This window comes from Amblyomma americanum, chromosome 7 (assembly GCF_052857255.1).
Source record: "Amblyomma americanum isolate KBUSLIRL-KWMA chromosome 7, ASM5285725v1, whole genome shotgun sequence".
Lineage (NCBI taxonomy): Eukaryota > Metazoa > Arthropoda > Arachnida > Ixodida > Ixodidae > Amblyomma > Amblyomma americanum.
Genome location: NC_135503.1, coordinates 119,028,876 through 119,046,093, shown reverse-complemented (window position 1 = coordinate 119,046,093; position 17,218 = coordinate 119,028,876). Strand labels below are relative to the sequence as shown.

Here is a 17,218-nt window from a genome sequence, read left to right as displayed (position 1 = left end):
TGTGTTCGCAAAATCTCTGTGTAATTTTCGTGGCCCTTGTTTTGAAGCCTTAATTCAAAGGAAAAAAAAAGTAGGCAGATTACACAAGTAGCTACAGTAGTTTGCCAGTGCAAAAAGCTGAAAGCATCACATGAAAAGGAACGTACAGCAAAACCTCGCTTATTCAATTTTGTTAATTCTTAAAGCTGGATGATTCCACGCCAAATGTCCCAGATGTTGCGCTCGACCATCTCCAATTTGTTAAAAAAAATTCATGGAAACTTATCCTAATTTGCGTAATCAAAGCCTGGAATATTTTTTCCGAAAAAAATTTATTCGTGAGGTGAGGGCAGTTTGAATATTTTGAAAAGTCGAGAAACCAGGCACTGCTCAATAATGAAATAAAAAATTCAATTTTTTACAAAATACTTAACAATTTTTTTCCTTGACACATTTTCTGGCTCTCAATATGATTCGGAGCGTGTACCTTTATGCGGCATAAATATTTAAAAAAAATCATAAAAGCTATGGTGATTTTTGTCATTTCTTTGTTTTAAATATTGGTTTGCTCTCGGAGATTCGGAAATAGCTGTTTTGTTTCTCTAGATATCTAGTACATATAACGAATGTTACGGGTGATAAAACTGCGTACATCGAAATAAAAAAAAAATACTAAAGTTGCAAAAAGTTTGTTTTGAGCCAATAACACTCTTTAATTTCACCCTGAGGTGGTCCAAGTAAATATTCAAACAACACTGTGTTATGCAGAACAGATTATTGCTTTTCATTTCTGAAATTTTTACTGAGATAATTTTTGTTTAAAGCGAGAAAAGAATTTTTGAATTTGAGCTCTCACGCCTCAGGTTGCTTCATCTTTTCACGTCTCTTCACCGCAGAGCACGACACTGCCGACAGTGTGGCCAGACGAAATGTAGAGTTGTTGTTCTTAAGTAAGGTTTGCACTGCAGTCAAGCATGGGAACGTTGAGTAGTTGAACAGGTATTCATGGGAAAAGTTTTTTCTTAACGCTGCCGAGATGTTATTCAGTCTGATTTTGTCGCAGTCGGTCATTATTGTCAGCGCCATGACAGACGTAAGCACCAGCATAAGAGCTTGTGAGACGCCAATCTGTAAATGACCAGAACGATCCGGGGTTGAAACAGTCCGCAATGCAGCAGCACCACATGGTACCTGACCATTGTGGCCGTCAGAGGCTCATGCCCGGTTTTTCCCGATGTGATGTCTGGCTTGTATTTGATTTGATCAGTGCAATTTCTGAATTAATACTCCAGCGACAACTGTAGACGAGCCACTATGCTGGCGAAGCACCTACGCGCCAGCGAGTCGCGTTCATCGCCAGCGCGTCTCACGTTACTCGCCGCAGCGGTGCGCACTTCGCACCTTCATATGCTCTCCGAGGCGCGCGCTCTCCGCGATCTTATTTGGATATAAATAAAGCACTCGTGATATGCCAGCTCGTCATCCCACCTCGTGGTCCATGCGCGACAGCATGCTGAATATTCTTGTTTTTCTTCTCTTGGCTCCCCGCTCCATACCGGGTCTGTTCGAATTTCGAAATTGAAAACGTTCTTGTTTATTGCATACCATCCACTGAATGTCATGCAATACTTCTTTAGCTCCAGCCCTAAAACCGCACGACAGTGAACGACGGCAAACTGAAATTATCTGGCCCTAAGTGCCGTGCCATGCCAGGAGCCGTGTTCTGCGGTGAAGAGGCGTTAAAAGATGACGCAACTTGTGGCGCGAGAGCTCAAATTCAAAAATTCTTTTCTTGCTTTAAACAAAAACTATCTCAGTAAAAATTTCAGAAATGAAAGGCAATAAACTGTTTTGCATAACCCGGTATTGTTTGTATTTTTGCTTGGACCACCTCAGGGTGAAATTAAAGAGTGTTTCTGGCTCAAAACGCACTCTTTGCAACTTTAGTATTTTTTTAATTCGATGTACGCAGTTTCATCACCTGTAACATTTGTTATATGTACTAGACATCTAGACAAACAAAACAGCTATTTCTGAATTTTCGACAGCAAGTTGATATTTAAAACAAAAAATGACAAAAATGGCACATTTTCATACATTTTTACGATTTAAAAAAAATATGTATGCCACATAAAGCTGCAACCTCTGAGTTATATCGAAAACCAGAAAATGTGTAGATCTCAATGAAAAAAAACTGTGAAGTGTTTTAAAAAAAAATGAATTTTTTATTAATTATGAAGCAGTGCCTGGTTTCTAGCCTTTTCTAAATATTTAAACTGCCCTCACCTCGGGACTCGCATTAGGATAAGTTTCTATGAATTTTTATTTACAAATTGGAGATGGTCGAGCCCAGCGTCTGGCACGTTTGGTGTGGAATGACCCAGCTGGAGATTCTGACACCCGGAATGGGTCCCGACTAGCGTTCATGTTAGCCCACGTCATGTTGTCATGTTAGACATCAGTCACTGCTTCTGATGCTGCTGGGCTCGCTACAGTTCATTTGGACGGACTCTTCAATGCGGGCGGTGTCAGGGTATGACTAGCACGATAAGCGATTGTCTGAATATTCCTCACGAAGGTCAGCTGTATATCATCTGCACATCCCCGTCATGCGCATCACGGCAGACGGGACGACATAAAGATGTGCGTTCAAAATAAAAAGAAATAAAAATAATATTGCCCAGCCCGCACCGACGACTATCAGAATGCGCCCGTTGCTAGGCAGAAATGTAGTCCGGCCACATAGTTTCATATTCTCAGCTTCACCGCCAGTCTGCAGCCGCGCATCAGCCAACACTCGGCCGCGCATCAGCCAACCAGATGGGCCCAGACTGCTTCAGGTGCCATCTGGTGTGTTGCTGGTTGGTTTAGGTTCGGGCTTCTCAACGTTCCGGGGACAATAGAGAGCTACAGCATAGCACGATTCGCTAGCGTGGTCCTCTTCCGCGGGTCACCACTGCGCACGCGCAGATCGCTGGCGCCAGATGGTGCCACGTGCCGGCAAGTTGCTTCATGGCTAGGTGGCTTGAGCCGCTGCCCGATTTGCAGGGTTCAGCCCTATCCATTCATCCATCCATGCGGGCCTGCTTGCCGCGCCGTTACCTTGGCCTTCGGATGATTCGGACGTGTTTTCTGGTCCCTTAGAACTCCCATCTAATGAGGCTTCGCTGTGTTTGTACAGATACAGTTACGTCTACATTCTTTTTTGAATATTGATTTGCTCTGCTCCTCCCACACCCTTCAGTGTACATTGGTTGATCGAATGAATGGACCCGATCGTGATAGTAATACTAAGAAGAATATTTAATTTGGATCAGCCTACGACTGCGATTGCACCTCTTGGGCTGCAGGGCAAAAATTAGCTGCAGTTTAACTTCTGCTGAACCTGGTTAGAGAGCAAAAGCTACTGTGTATCGGGCAAGTAGACGCGGCTTGGCGTCTGCAACGTTGAGTGCGTTCCGCACACCAGATAGGCAGCGTGGCCACCCTGCCACCTCACCTTGCCACCCTGGCAGGTGGCAGTTAAATTAATGGTTGATCGCGATAGGTTGGTCACCCAATGAACACTGCAGCCTATTGCTGCAGTGCCGTGTGTCTGCCACTACATTGTCAGCGCTAATGCGTGCAGCCCACATCTCTTTCACCACCAGTTCGCCTCGTACCTCAAAGTGGGATTGAGGCTTCCATTAACCCAGGGAGCCAGTTCTTCCTTTCCTCCAAATCATCGGAGTCTAGGATGTAGTCAACGACAACGCCAATAAACACAATTAACGCTGACGGCCTATAGAAACAGAGCTAAGCGCTCGGTTTCGTCAAAGGTGGCTGAGTGATGTCATAGCGGTCATGTGGTTTCTTCTCAGTTCAAGGTCAAACTCACCACACAGTGAAGAAGCTACCGAAGGGAGTAGTAAAGTTCTCGCTTTAAAATTAAGCTCCTTCGTGGCGCACGATGGCCTCGCTCGTCAAGGGACCACGATGACGTTATTGACGCATGCGCTGCTCCGACGGCAGCTGAAAGCTTCTCCAGAGTTTGTTTAGGTTTGCCTCCGTGTTCTCCTCCGCTCTGGCGCCAAGGTCAGCAGCGGCACGTCGTCAACGGGAGCCAAAAGCATTTTATGCTTAAAAAAAAAACTTACATTCGCATACTTTGTATGCTCCCTGCTGCGCCAGACCAACAGCATGCACGCGGGTGCGCGCAAGGTGGGCTTGGGAAGATTGGTGTGATCGTGTCGACCCGTTGCGGCTGCGAAAAGTGCAAAAGGCGAGGAGACGAATTGCGCCCCGCTTACCCGGTTAGCTCGCACTGGTGGTCACTTTCCCGGAAAAAAAGGTTGCGAGAGCCAACTTGTGCTAAACCCATGTGCCAGAATCCAAAGCTACCGAATTGTTGGCTGTTCGGTTTTCCACTGGTCAGCCGGACTGCACGTCAGGGCGCCGTACGTCTTATCGCCTTTTATCTCCATTTACTTGTGACTGCTCGCTTTGCGATTGTGTCGTTATGCATTTATTGCTTTTAGCTGCGCACGGGCCATCGTGCAATCCCGTGGCTAGTGAAGTAATTACGTGGGACGAGGCTAGAGGGGGTATGCGTCGTATATATTGAGTCAACTTCCTTCTGGTCAGCGACGGGTGTGAGTTGTGGGGTCGACATACAGGCAGCAACACAGAATATATATTGCATGTTACGACCTTTATTGCGTTTTTTTTTTTTAAGACGTATTCGCGAAACCTCCGCGTAATTTGTGGAGCCCCTTTATGAAGCCTTAATTTAAAGAAAAAAGTGCGAAGATTATGTGAGTAAATGCGGCACTTGTCCGCCAGCACAACAGTGAGATCTTTGCAACGCTGCATTTGGCGCATGATAGCCTCAGCTGCTTATGCGCCGTAAAACCCGATACACCACCCCTGCCTTGGCTGCTGGCTGCAGTGTGGCCCTAGGGGCCCTGCAGGAGCTGGCGCAGCTGCTGGCTTCCTGCTTCCTGCGGCCCCTGGACGTGCCCCTGTGGCTGCAGTACCTGCAGCTGGCCGCCGACTTCTTGGCCCAGCCATGCCTGCAGCTGGAGGACCTGTCTCCGGCACAACGGGGGCGCCTCACCGACCGCTATGGCGACATGCGCCTCCTGGCTGGCTTCCAGGTAGGGGGACCCAGGGGAAGGCAGGGGCACAGACTTTATGTTAATTGCGGATCCACAATTCTTCAGAAAAAACAGTGCATGTTGATGGGATGTGTGTGTGTGACCGCAGGTGCTGGCGCTGTGGGGGCACCTTTGGGAGGAAGGGGGTGGGACCGAGCTGGTGCCTTCCCTTGTGGGGCCGCTGGTGCGCATGACGCTGGTTCGGGAGGCAGAGCTGCGACGGGCCATGCTGCCCCTCTTCTACGACCTCATGGACAAGGACCTGCCCAAGGTGGGAACACCTCCCATCCCTTCCTTCCCTTCGGGACAGTGTGCAGCCAGGATGGATAGTATTTTGTCTCGGGCGCAAACTCGATCACTGGAGGGAATGGCGCTAGTTTCAATCTTGCGCTGTAAGGGAGATCACATGACCTCTTGTGCTTCAGGAGCAGTGCTAGAAAAATTTTTTGTTTTAATAGACATAGGTCCCATTAGTCTTTATTTTTTCATGTTACCAATTCCTGCATTGCACATTGTAATCGTGTGATCGCAGTAACAGCAGCATGTTATTTATGCTTCTGTCAGTGTTGTTTACAGTGCCCGGAAGCCACAAAATACATGACTGAGCTCGGTGCAAGCTCAGATTTCGACCTCCTGAAAGATGGGAAGCTGCAAGAATCTTGGTTATTTGTACAATGTAGAGGTACATTCATGAGATTTATGGCAGATTTTCCTTGAAGAATTCCCCCCCCCCCCCCCCCCCCCCCCCCCCGACCCCAGCAAAAAGTGCCAACCCACTGTCGCACCTGATAGCCGGTCTAGCAGCTGCAGTTGCAGACAGTTGGTAGCCTCCGTTGGCTGGAAGGCCTTGTTTCAACGTTTGCCACTTTGTTATGGAGTTTTATCTGGCTATAGCTCTTTTTTCTCTCTTAACCCAAAATACTATTCAAATACCAAGGGGTGGTTGAACTTGTTGTCTTCTTGGTGTGGTGTCCAGGTGGAGGCCGGATTGATGGACCAGCTGGATGAGCTGGTGACTGTGGGCAGTGGGGATGCCCAGTATCAGCAGCTGTTCACCTCCATGTGAGCTCTTCCTTGCATTGGAAGTTTGTCAAACAATTCATTTGGGATCGACTTACTTTTTAGAAGTGTTGCTTGTTGGGCGAGTTGGTGATCCATGAAAATAGAGCAGCGCGTAACAAAACAGGACACAAAGGAGAGACACAGGACGACACGAGCGCTGTCAACTGTTTATTTCTTGCTGTCGCTACATATAAATACATGAGCCACAACGAGAAACGAAAAACAAAAAAGATTGATAAGTCAGCCTTTCGCTGGTTGCCATCGATCTAGATAGGAGAGCTCTTTCGCTGACAGTGCCACTGATGCCACGCTCACACACTTGTTAGCTGCACACGAAATACTACGAGCCTCAATAATCTCTCGAACAATCTTATCATTGTGGCGGGTTATGATTTGGCTGTTCTTAAAAAGTGGCATGCACGAATTTGGACGGTCCCGTTTCTCAGACTCGACCTTGCAGTGGCGACAGTGTTGGCTTAGGTGGTCCGATTTGTTTTCATTAACATTGTAGTCATGTTCTTTTAACCTGCTATTAACACATCTCCCTGTTTGCCCAATATACTCATGGCCACAAGACAACGGTACGCGATAGACAACGCCCTCCTCACAAGTGACAAATCGTTTCTGATGGTCTATTACACATCTTTTCTTCTCCTGGATAGCGCACGGATTGGTCTTTTTGTAAAGTATAGACAGACAGTTTTACGGGTGCTGAAAATACAACTTCAACACAACTTTTAGCCTGAAGTGGAATGCACAAAATTAGGAAATGCTTTACTATCAAAGCAGCCATTTCATGCAAATGGGAAACTGCCAGGCTCAACAGAGAACTTCGTTGAAGCTGCACCCCTTCTGTTTGATTATCTGACTTTGACAATAGCTGGACAGTTGAGAGATCTAGTTTTCAAATGGAATTCAGTGTACTTGGAAACATCTTCTTAAGGGGTGTGTCAGCAGTGAAATTTCGGCGTAATTTTAGCTCTAACTGAATTTGAATCGAGCGGTGTCGAACAGTTGCAGAAAACTCAACTTCAATTTGAGTTTGTTTCTGGGCAAATGAAGTGTTTAGAAATAGACAGACCAAAAGAAAGCAGCTCGCATTACAGAAGATGTGCGCTGCTTTCCATTTTAGCGTCATATTTGCCATGTTTATTAAATAAACCGTCAAAGGTGCACAGCCAAGTTCATTGAGAGCAATAAAACATTTCTTAGAGCTAAAAGAAGAGTTTGGAGAAAGTTTGCATGACATCTTTCATTTTTTCATGGTCCCTGTACCTTACTCATGATACTTGTGTGTGGGGAGTCTTCTACTATCAGACTCATTTACTATTGGTCCCTGTACCTGTTTCGCTCTGGATGCTCACTTGCACTACAGTTTGCAGGCCACACTGACTGTTCTGTAAAATAGTCTACTTACAGCATGGCACATAGTAAATCAGAAGCAGAGTCATGTCTTCGAACTGGTTTAATAAACTTCAACGGTAGAGTGTCATCCAGTAATGCAAGTTTACTCTGCCGCATTGACCTTTTCGTAATGGCAATGGCCATAGAGAATTGGCAGGTGGTGTTCACCTAGGTAAATGCAAACCCGACCTTAATATTTGTGGGGCCTGGGGTGGTTTCAGCCAAGCTGCAGGTAACTGCACTATGCCCCACGCAGGCATTGTGCCGGACAATGCAATCTCAGCCTTAACGGAATAATGGCGCAGATCAAGTGACAGGACAGCAGGAGAGCACAAACACACACAAGCGCTTGTGTGTGTTTGTGCTCTCCTGCTGTCCTGTCACTTGATCTGCGCCATTATTCCGTTAAGCATGTCTGACCAACTTGCCCAATCATTTACGCTTCTTATACAATCTCAATAATTGAGGCTTAATTAGTTGCTACTTTTTAATAGGTTGGACTTGGTGCCACTGTCCCACCTGGCTCTTTTGGATGCAAAGAACTGCATGTGTAAAAAGCTCACCTATTTGTGAGACTGATCTGCCTCAGAGATTTCAAACCACGTGCTGTTGTAGCTACTTCCTCAGCTTATGCTGGCAGTCACTTTCCCGGTTAAGTGACAAGAGGCATGAGAGTGAGCTTTCAGGTAGGGACTAGCGGTAAATGGGAGACAGATGTGTGCTGTTTGTGCCATCTGTAGGCCAGTATGCAAAACGCATGATGAGTCGGGCAGACTGAGTGTGAAGACCGTGTAGGCAGACCTGGACTGCTGATAGTTCCATGCAAGAAGTCACATAGGAAAAGGAAAAAATATACAGTGAAAGCTTGCTAATTCAAACTTCATTAGTTTGAATTTCTTTATAATTCGAACAGCATAACTTGGCACATCCACACACTCCCTTGGAGTCTTATTTAAAACATAGCCCGTTAATGCGAACGTGGATGGGTTGCACAAGCAATAATTCGAACTATGCTCCACCACGCTTGGGCGGCCAGCGCGCACAGTGAACCACCTCTTTGGAGGAGATGTGGAGAGGGTAAAATTGGCATGCGTGGTCACGTGAGACCTGATGGAATTGGATGCGTCACAGCATTTCCAGCACTCCGGATCTGAAACTGCATGAAACGGTGACTTGCAGGAAACAAGCGAATAGGAGATCTGGCTGATGTTTTCTGTGCATCTTTGCTTGGTTCTCCAGTGCCCTTTGCATATGTTCCGTGTGATAAGCTGTAGCCATAGTTGTTAACATAGGCAGTGAGCCAGAGTGTAGTGATTTACAAATGTCGTCCATCTACTGTGATTACCGCGCCAAAATGCTTCAAGAGAGAATTGAAACCATGCGTGAAGTGGAGCTGGTGTGCTGTCAAAACAAGATGTTGCCGAAAAGCACGCTGATTGGTTTTGCAGTTTGTGTCTCACGGTCAGAAGGCTGTAAAATGATGCAACATACATGCGGCTGTTCTGGTGACTTTTGCTTTTGGCCTAAACGGTCACCCAGGCTCCACAACGCACACAATCACACTTACGAGTCGCGGAAGTTGCGCTAAGGTGTTGGTTGAAAATTCGCTGTTGTGGTACAGTTGCACGCTGCTTGATTTTCCAGCCTTACGATTATGTGATCCTGAGTTCCCGAGTTTGACTGCGGCGGCTGCGTTTTTATGGAGGAAAAACGCTAAGGCGCCGCCTGTGTGCTGTGGGATGTCAGTGCACGTTAAAGATCCCCAGGGGGTCAAAATTATTCCAGAGCCCTCCACTACGGCACCTCTTTCTTCCTTTCTTCTTTCACTCCCTCCTTTATCCCTTCCCTTACTGTGGTGTGTTCAGGTGTCTAATGATATATGAGACAGATAGTGCGCCATTTCCTTTCCCCAAGAACCAATTATTATTGCACACCCTTCTTGACTTCCTTGCAGTCCTCCACTGTGCAAGTTCAGAGGCGCTTATCTTAGGCGAAGAAGAGGCCTTCCAATAACTTTGGTATTTAGAACAAAAGTTGTTGGCCGTTGCCTTCTGGGAAAAAAAGCAGGTGATGACGGAATATTTTAGAACGTTAAAACAGGGTAATATCACTACTGCATTCCGATCGTGGTGTACGACATATTCTGTTCACTTTCATTAGTTTGAACTTCTTTTAATTCCAACTGCGTTGTGTCCCCGTGGAGTTAGAAATAACAAGCTTTTGCAGTGTCATCTTGGGACACATTAGCAGCAGTGCAACAGCATAACCTCGCAGATGTGAAACTTCGGGAACATTCACCTTGGAGGCCCTGTTTGCATGGCTAACCATTGAGGGTTCAAAATATTCTAGAAGTTCAGCTTTGAGTATAGTGTGAAGCTAAATCGAATTTCTGAAGTTATTTTCATAGAGTTTGAGTTTAAAGTTCGAATATTTGGACATGTTTAGTGGTATGTCTTTTAGCTATGTTTTCTCTCATCTCACAAGTGAGTGTGGTCATTAGTGCATCTTACACTGATTTTCCTTTATGCCATATTATATTTCGTTGCATCCAGCCATGATTTGGCATTGCAGAGAATGACAGAAAAGGGCTGTACTTGGCTTTTATGCTTAAAACTATATGCAGGTTTGTACCTTTGTCTGCTGTTTATTGGACAGCACAGTAGTATTGGCCACTGTGTTGCCCATTGAAGTCACACCACGAGCTGGCTGGCTTTGACTGGACTGCTGATGATGCGTTAGTTACTGTGCATTAATTGACCGTTGTGGTACTGGAGCTTTGAAATCATATATTCACCAGTGCCTCTGTTGCAGGTGGATTTAATAGCAAGGTTATTCACCTGAGCCTTTTGTGCAGTCTTCCACTTACAGTTCATTTGCACGGATACTGATGATATTCGGGTGCCCGTAATGCTGGCCTCTTGTTTCAGCCTCCTGGAGAAAGTGCGGAGCCGTAACCCTGTGTGGCGTGAGAGTGGCATTCGCTTCATCCATGCTGTAGGCCGTCAGCTTGACCGGCTGCTTGACTACAGGTGGGAGACTCGCCATGATGACCTGCATGATGCCGTTCTCTCAGTAGTACAATGCCACGGGATGTATGGATGGATGTTAGGAGTGACTCCTTTGAAACACGGTGGTGAGGCTGGGTGCCGCCAAGCCGGGCATTTTTAAAGTTTGTTTTCTTAAAACCTCAAGAAAGCAGCAACCTGGCTGCATGACGGTATTCAGAGACAAGGTAGCACACTCTCATAACCACATGCTTTAAGTGGCAGATCACTATTGAGGGTATCAAGAATAGGAGTCTGTTTCATTCATTCATGGGAATCTAAGAATTTAACTTCTGCTTCTCCTGCTACTGAGAAGTGCTGACGAGTTCCTACAGTCAGACCTGACTGTGATAAGAGTGTAATTTGCTGCGATTTGTCTGACATATCTATTGTAAGATAACCAGACTCACATATAAGAAATTTGAGTGCTAAATTTGTTATACACAGAATTTTAATGGTGTAACCACAATGTACTGACAATAGGACGAAGACAACATGCCACTCATCATTCATGATTTATTATGAAATGGATTACTAGTCAACTGCTTGCAGAAGGCAGTGATTGTAGTTTGTATCATCCACCTTGTTGCTTTAAAAGGGCAGCATTTCCGATGCACAGCATCACATTTGTGAGGTCCAGTTTACTTTCCTTGATATCATGGCAGGGCTGTCACAGCAGGTCTGTTTCTCAAAGTGTTTCATTGAATGATAGGCAAGGATGGCAGGTGTTTCTGGGCACCAGCTCACTCTCCACTGCCATACCACACACTAGCTGACCAGCAGCAACTTAAAATTCTGAATGCAGGGTGTGAGTGACTGTGCTACATAGTCCATGAAGCCTTTCTTGGCATTCTTTCGTTCTCTCTCATGCTACGCATCACTTGCTGCAACCACTGAAAGCATCGCTGGTTGCAGCTGCAGCAGCTTGGAAGTTCAGTACGTCTGATGTGTACTTCGTAATTTTGCATAAATATTTAGTTGACTGAATCCGTTATCGTGGTACTTTGACAGTGGGAATAATGGGAGTCTACTCTATACCCTCACTTCATTCAGTGAAGTAGTTGGGTGCCTGTGAAAATGGTCTTGGCTAAAGAACTTCGAATGAGCAACCTTTGCTAGGTTTTCAGACCACTGGTATATTCAGTTCCTGCAGTGGCAGCATCTAGTGCCTTTGCTGACTGCGCGAAGTGAAATTTTTGTTTCAGAGTTGGATTGCAGGTGCTCTTGGGCGGTGTTTAAGGGGGGTTGTCCTAGCCTCAAAAAGAGAAAGAATGGAGACCCCCATATGCTAGCCAGCTAGCCACAGACACATTGATAGGCTATCAAGTCTCTGCAAGCAGTGTTCATTCACTCTCCATAGAGCAGCAAAATCTCGATATAACAAACACGGATATTATGAATTATTGGCTATATAGAACTATTCATAAATAATTTTGTAATAAACAAACGCATAGAGTTTTTACTTCACATATCAAACGCGGTTGGCCATGAAACAGTGATGCTGAACCCCTCAGCGCCAAGTGGTGCCCTTTCAGTTGGCAGGCGACAGGCTTCGCGACACTACACCAGTAACTGGTGGTGAAGTGGCAAGAGTTCGCGCCATAGTTCGCGCTTTTATCTCGCACTTGCAAACAGCGGCACGGAAGATATATCGGAGTGTAGGGTTGGGTGTATTCCGGCAGTCAGCACACGTTCACGCCTCTCGCACCCATCAATAGTGCCATAGAAGCAGCGACTTAGACGGTTGTAGGCTTGCAGTAGCCATCCTGCACTAGTGTTGACTGTCACGGAGGCGATGAAAGCAGCGATAGCTTTCGCTCTGACGTACCACTTTCCATGCGACACGCCTCTGATGCAGGGAAGCCACACTAGCTCGTGCTTGACCTGCATTCATGATTAAACAGCACGAAAGAAACGGGGACAAAGACAAGAAAACGCGAACACACACAGAGCGCAGACTTCCAGCTTTTATTTGAAAAACGCTTTCGAGCATTCCTTTTAAACGCACCACCCACCAAGTGACACATCCAGTATCCAATACGGCAGATAAGTTTAACAATTTAGTAGAGCCATTCTGGAGAACGAGTCTAAAAAACCCCCAAGTGTGTGCATGCCTTAACACCCTTGGTACCTAGATAAAAAGGATAGAGGAAGATAAAAACCTGATGGTGAAACCAAAAAATCAAAGAGAACGAAAATGAAGACGGCCTAACCATGTATTACGAGCGAAGGGATAAGACATGAAACCAACAGTAACAACAGTAAAAGATGAAGGTGTAAGCTGAAGGTGCAAGCTTTAAAAAGTAGGCAGAAAAGCATAAAAAAACCAGACCATATGAATGATACAAAACAAGATTAACAACAAAGCTAAAACCATGAAACCGAGAGTTAATTATGGAAACAGCAATCAACAAAGGTAAAGACGACGCGAAAATGACAAAGGCTAAAACCAGGCTAAAATCTATGAAGGATGGAAACAACAAGTAACAAGAGTAAAGGTGCAGGGTTAAAAAGGACAGTTTCAAGTGTTACTTTCTAAAAACGAGATATCTTTATTCGAAAGCAGAATGGACGGTGGGCTCACACAATTGTTTGCATTCTTTGCGATTAAGAAGGCCTCAATTATTTCCCTTTATGTTTTCGTTCTAGCCGTAGCGAGGAACTTAGTGCTTTCGAGAAACGGGTGGAAATCACTTTTCTTGCACTTTTTACAGTGTAAAGCTTAATTGCCTCCTGAGTTGGTAGACAGATTGCGAACGTGTTCAGCTGCCTTCTCATTGAAACATCGCCCAGTGGAAAGATATATATCGGCCAAACTGGGCGATGTTTTAATGAGAGGGCAGCTGAACACATTCGCAATCTGTCTACCAACTCAGGAGGCAATTTAGCTTTACACTGTAAAAAGTGTAAGAAAAATGATTTCCACCCGTTTCTCGAAAGCACAAAGTTCCTCACTACGGCTAGAACGAAAACATAAAGGGAAATAATTGAGGCCTTCTTAATCGCAAAGAATGCAAACAATTGTGTGAGCTTACCGTCCATTCTGCTTTCGAATAAAGAAATCTCGTTTTTAGAAAGTAACACTTGAAACTGTCCTTTTTAACCCTGCACCTTTACACTTGTTACTTGTTGTTTCCATCCTTCATAGATTTTAGCCTGGTTTTAGCCTTTGTCATTTTCGCGTCGTCTTTACCTTTGTTGATTGCTGTTTCCATAATTCACTCTCGGTTTCATGGTTTTAGCTTCGTTGTTAATCTTGTTTTGTATCATTCATATGGTCTGGTTTTTTTTATGCTTTTCTGCCTACTTTTTAGTGCTTGCACCTTCAGCTTACACCTTCATCTTTTACTGTTGTTACTGTTGGTTTCATGTCTTATCCCTTCGCTCGTAATACATGATTAGGCCATCTTCATTTTCGTTCTCTTTGATTTTTTGGTTTCACCATCAGGATTTTATCTTCCTCTATCCTTTTTATCTAGGTATCAAGGGTGTTAAGGGGGGAATGAGGGGATCGGAACAAACTTTTTCATTTTTAACTTAGAGTGATGAAATTTGGCAGACAGGTTTGAAATAGCATCAAACAGACAGCTACAAAGTTTCACAATAATATCTTCAGTAGTTCTTATTTTATCATTATTTATATATTGCTCACATGTTGCTTGCTCGTGGAAAGCCTAGCGTGACAGCAAAATGGGTTATGGGTCTTTAAATGTTTTTAATAGTTACTAAGAAGTATAGTCTAAGTCAAGATTCTCTTGATTTCTTTTTAAATTTCTCTGCTCTTCTTCTAAACAGCATAGTATGCACCTTCCCTTTATGTTTAGAATGTATCATGCTCCAATTATTGTGTAATAAAAAATGGTGAGCCTAAATGGTAAATCTGAGACTGTCTTGACATAAGGCACACTTCAGCAATTGCAACAAAACAAACAGGATTAAAATCCGTGCTCCCATTGCAGTGCTATGCTTTCCACGAGCGAGGTGTTAAGCCCAAAACAAACTTTTGAGAAAACAAGCCTCAAAGTTCCATACTGGCACACACTGTCTAGAATGCTCCTGCATTGTAAAATTTGGTGTCCTTGGCAGCAGGTGACTTCTTAGCCCTCTTAGCAACTTGAACAAGCATAAACTCCTCTTCTGGAGGTGCGGGAATGGCATTTTCCTGTGAGCCAGTCAGCCCGAGCTTGCGCTCCATTGCTGAAACCGCGCGAAGCGATTTGCGAACTCTCGACGCTTGCAGTTCTGCAGTTTCCGCGAACACAAATCGTGTTTTCAGGTGAGCTTGAATAGTGTGACGTTCACTGGGTGAACAGTCAACACTGCGATGAGCGGCAAGGACGGCCGCCGGTGCATCCGCGGCAGCGAGCGTGCGCCCGTGTTGCAGCTCCGTCGAAGCGCCGGAACTCGTCAATGGCATGGGACTGCCTTCACTGGCGGTTGTTGGCTGCGGAGACATCTCGGCGTTGAACGGCTCACCGTGGAAGCGCGTCTCTGATGCTCTGCAGGCTCCAAGCCCACTCCGTGATCTGTGCTGGACGAACTTGCGACGGGACGCTCGCGTACGGCGAGACTCACTGGCATGTCGATCGTCACCGGTGAAGTAACACTGCGCCCGCGCTTCAACGGCGAAAGATCATGGTTCGTCTCACTATCGCTGGCTGGTGCTCAACTCGGCGCAAGATCCCACAGCACGTTGGGCGAGAGATCGCACAGCACGTTGGGCACGTACTCCGCAGATTCTGAACGGACGCTCGGCTCGGCCGAACCACCTGCTGACATCGCCGCTTCTTCCATGCTGTGACGGGCTTGCGTTTCCGCTTCACGTAGGCATGCTTCGTCCGGTACTTCTTTTCGAACGTGCGCGGATCCATTGCACGTGGTCGAAGTCCTCGAAACACAAGAGAAGGAAAGGCCAGAAAGGCTTCCCAGCAACGGACGAAAGCAGACGCTCCTTGCCTCAGCCGCCATTATGCCGCGGCGTCGGCCAATGAGGAGACGCCTTACAACGCGCCGCGGCGCAGAGCCAATCGGGGCGCGGCAGCCATTGGCTGCTCCGTGCTCCCACCCTCCGGTTTTTATTTTTTTTTTGTGCGCTTGCTGGCTGGCAGGGGAGGAAGGGAAGGGCTGGGACAAAGAGTCAAAGAGTCGGGCTTTCCAATGATACCAAAATGGCGGCGCTCCGTGGCGGGAAATTCGAGCGGTCGCGCCTTGAACTTCGCGGCTTTTTCGCGATTTCGGGCGGATGTGTGGACACCGGCACCGACAAATATATTTATTTTTAGTGCTTAGAGTTTGTTTTTTGGTGAAATATTTCAGTACAAGATAGAAATGATGCTGTAGTTTCTGAAAAGTGTACTTTTCAGAAATCGATTTTTTTCGCGAAAATCGCATCTGATCCCCGCTTCCCCCCTTAAGGCATGCACACACTTGAGGGTTTTTTAGACTCGTTCTCCAGATTGGCTCTACTAAATTGTTAAACTTATCTGCTGTGTTGGATACTGGATGTGTCACATGGTGGGTGGTGCGTTTAAAAGGAATGCTCGAAAGCATTTTTCGAATAAAAGTTGGAAGTCTGCGCTCTGTGTGTGTTCGTGTTTTCTTGTCTTTGTCCCCGTTTCTTTTGCGCAGTTTAATCATGAACGAGAAGCGCCAACTAGCCCGCCAGAAAACCCATCTTGACCTGCATGCTTGTGGTGTTGTGCAGAGAAACCAACCTAACTGCTGTTCGATTTTTTCCGGCCTCTGGAATCACTATGAGCACCTTCGAAACATCACTAAGGCCTAGGAGGGGTCCTCTTGGTTGTTCTACTAAAGATCACCTGAGTAGCCTTCACTTCAACTACTGAATTGTGCCACTGTTGCATGCGTTTTTGACAAAATTTTACATTACAAATTTCAGCTATATCGAACAATTTTACGATTTTTTACTTATTCTTTAATGAGGTTTCACTGTAGTTCAGGACTTGAGCTGAGCATATTCATTCATGTAGAAGCTTGAGCCATGGAGTTTGCTGTGCTCAGCTTGGCCACTAGCCAGACTTGTGCTGATGGTTCTGTTTGCTGCAAATGTAGCTGCAACATGACCCTGCGACTTTGCATGCCAGTTGAGTGTTTTCTGCACCTAACTCAGCGTGGCCCGCTCATATGCAGGAGTGTCCTGGAGGGAGCCGAGAATCGCGACAAGCGCATGAGCTGTACAGTGAACTTGCTGGTGAGTCTGCCACAGCCGCACCGTTTCAGAAAGAGGCCCAGTACGATGCAACTTTTCTTGCATGGTACAAAGGGCTGAAACTCGTGGCACCTCCACATTGTGTTTTTGGCTTACCTTGATTGTTTCCATGGAGTCGGGCGTGTCACGCATGTGATGGATGCATTTTTGTACTGGTTGTATCACATGACTGGTTTGATTGATTGAATGAATGATCTGTTGATTGATTGTTTCATTGATTATTTGATTGTTTGATGCACTGATTGATTCCTCGATCGATTGATTGGTTTTTGATGCAAATTGATTGATTTATTTGTGGATTGATTGTTTGGTTGGTTGAATGAATGATTCATTTTTTAATTTATTGCTTAATCTGGTTGATAGAG

At 45.7% G+C, this 17,218-nt stretch overlaps 1 protein-coding gene across 2 annotated transcripts in view; it reads left to right on the top strand.

Moving 5' to 3' along the window:
* Positions 1-17,218, top strand: part of spg (dedicator of cytokinesis spg) — a 196,669-nt gene that overhangs the window by 129,506 nt on the left and 49,945 nt on the right. For both annotated transcript variants that reach the window (XM_077632868.1, XM_077632867.1), the window contains exons 20-24: positions 4,907-5,114; positions 5,224-5,385; positions 6,091-6,176; positions 10,508-10,609; positions 16,775-16,835. In XM_077632868.1, the coding sequence (XP_077488994.1) occupies positions 4,907-5,114; positions 5,224-5,385; positions 6,091-6,176; positions 10,508-10,609; positions 16,775-16,835 (619 nt within the window). The remainder of the gene's footprint in view (positions 1-4,906; positions 5,115-5,223; positions 5,386-6,090; positions 6,177-10,507; positions 10,610-16,774; positions 16,836-17,218) is intronic.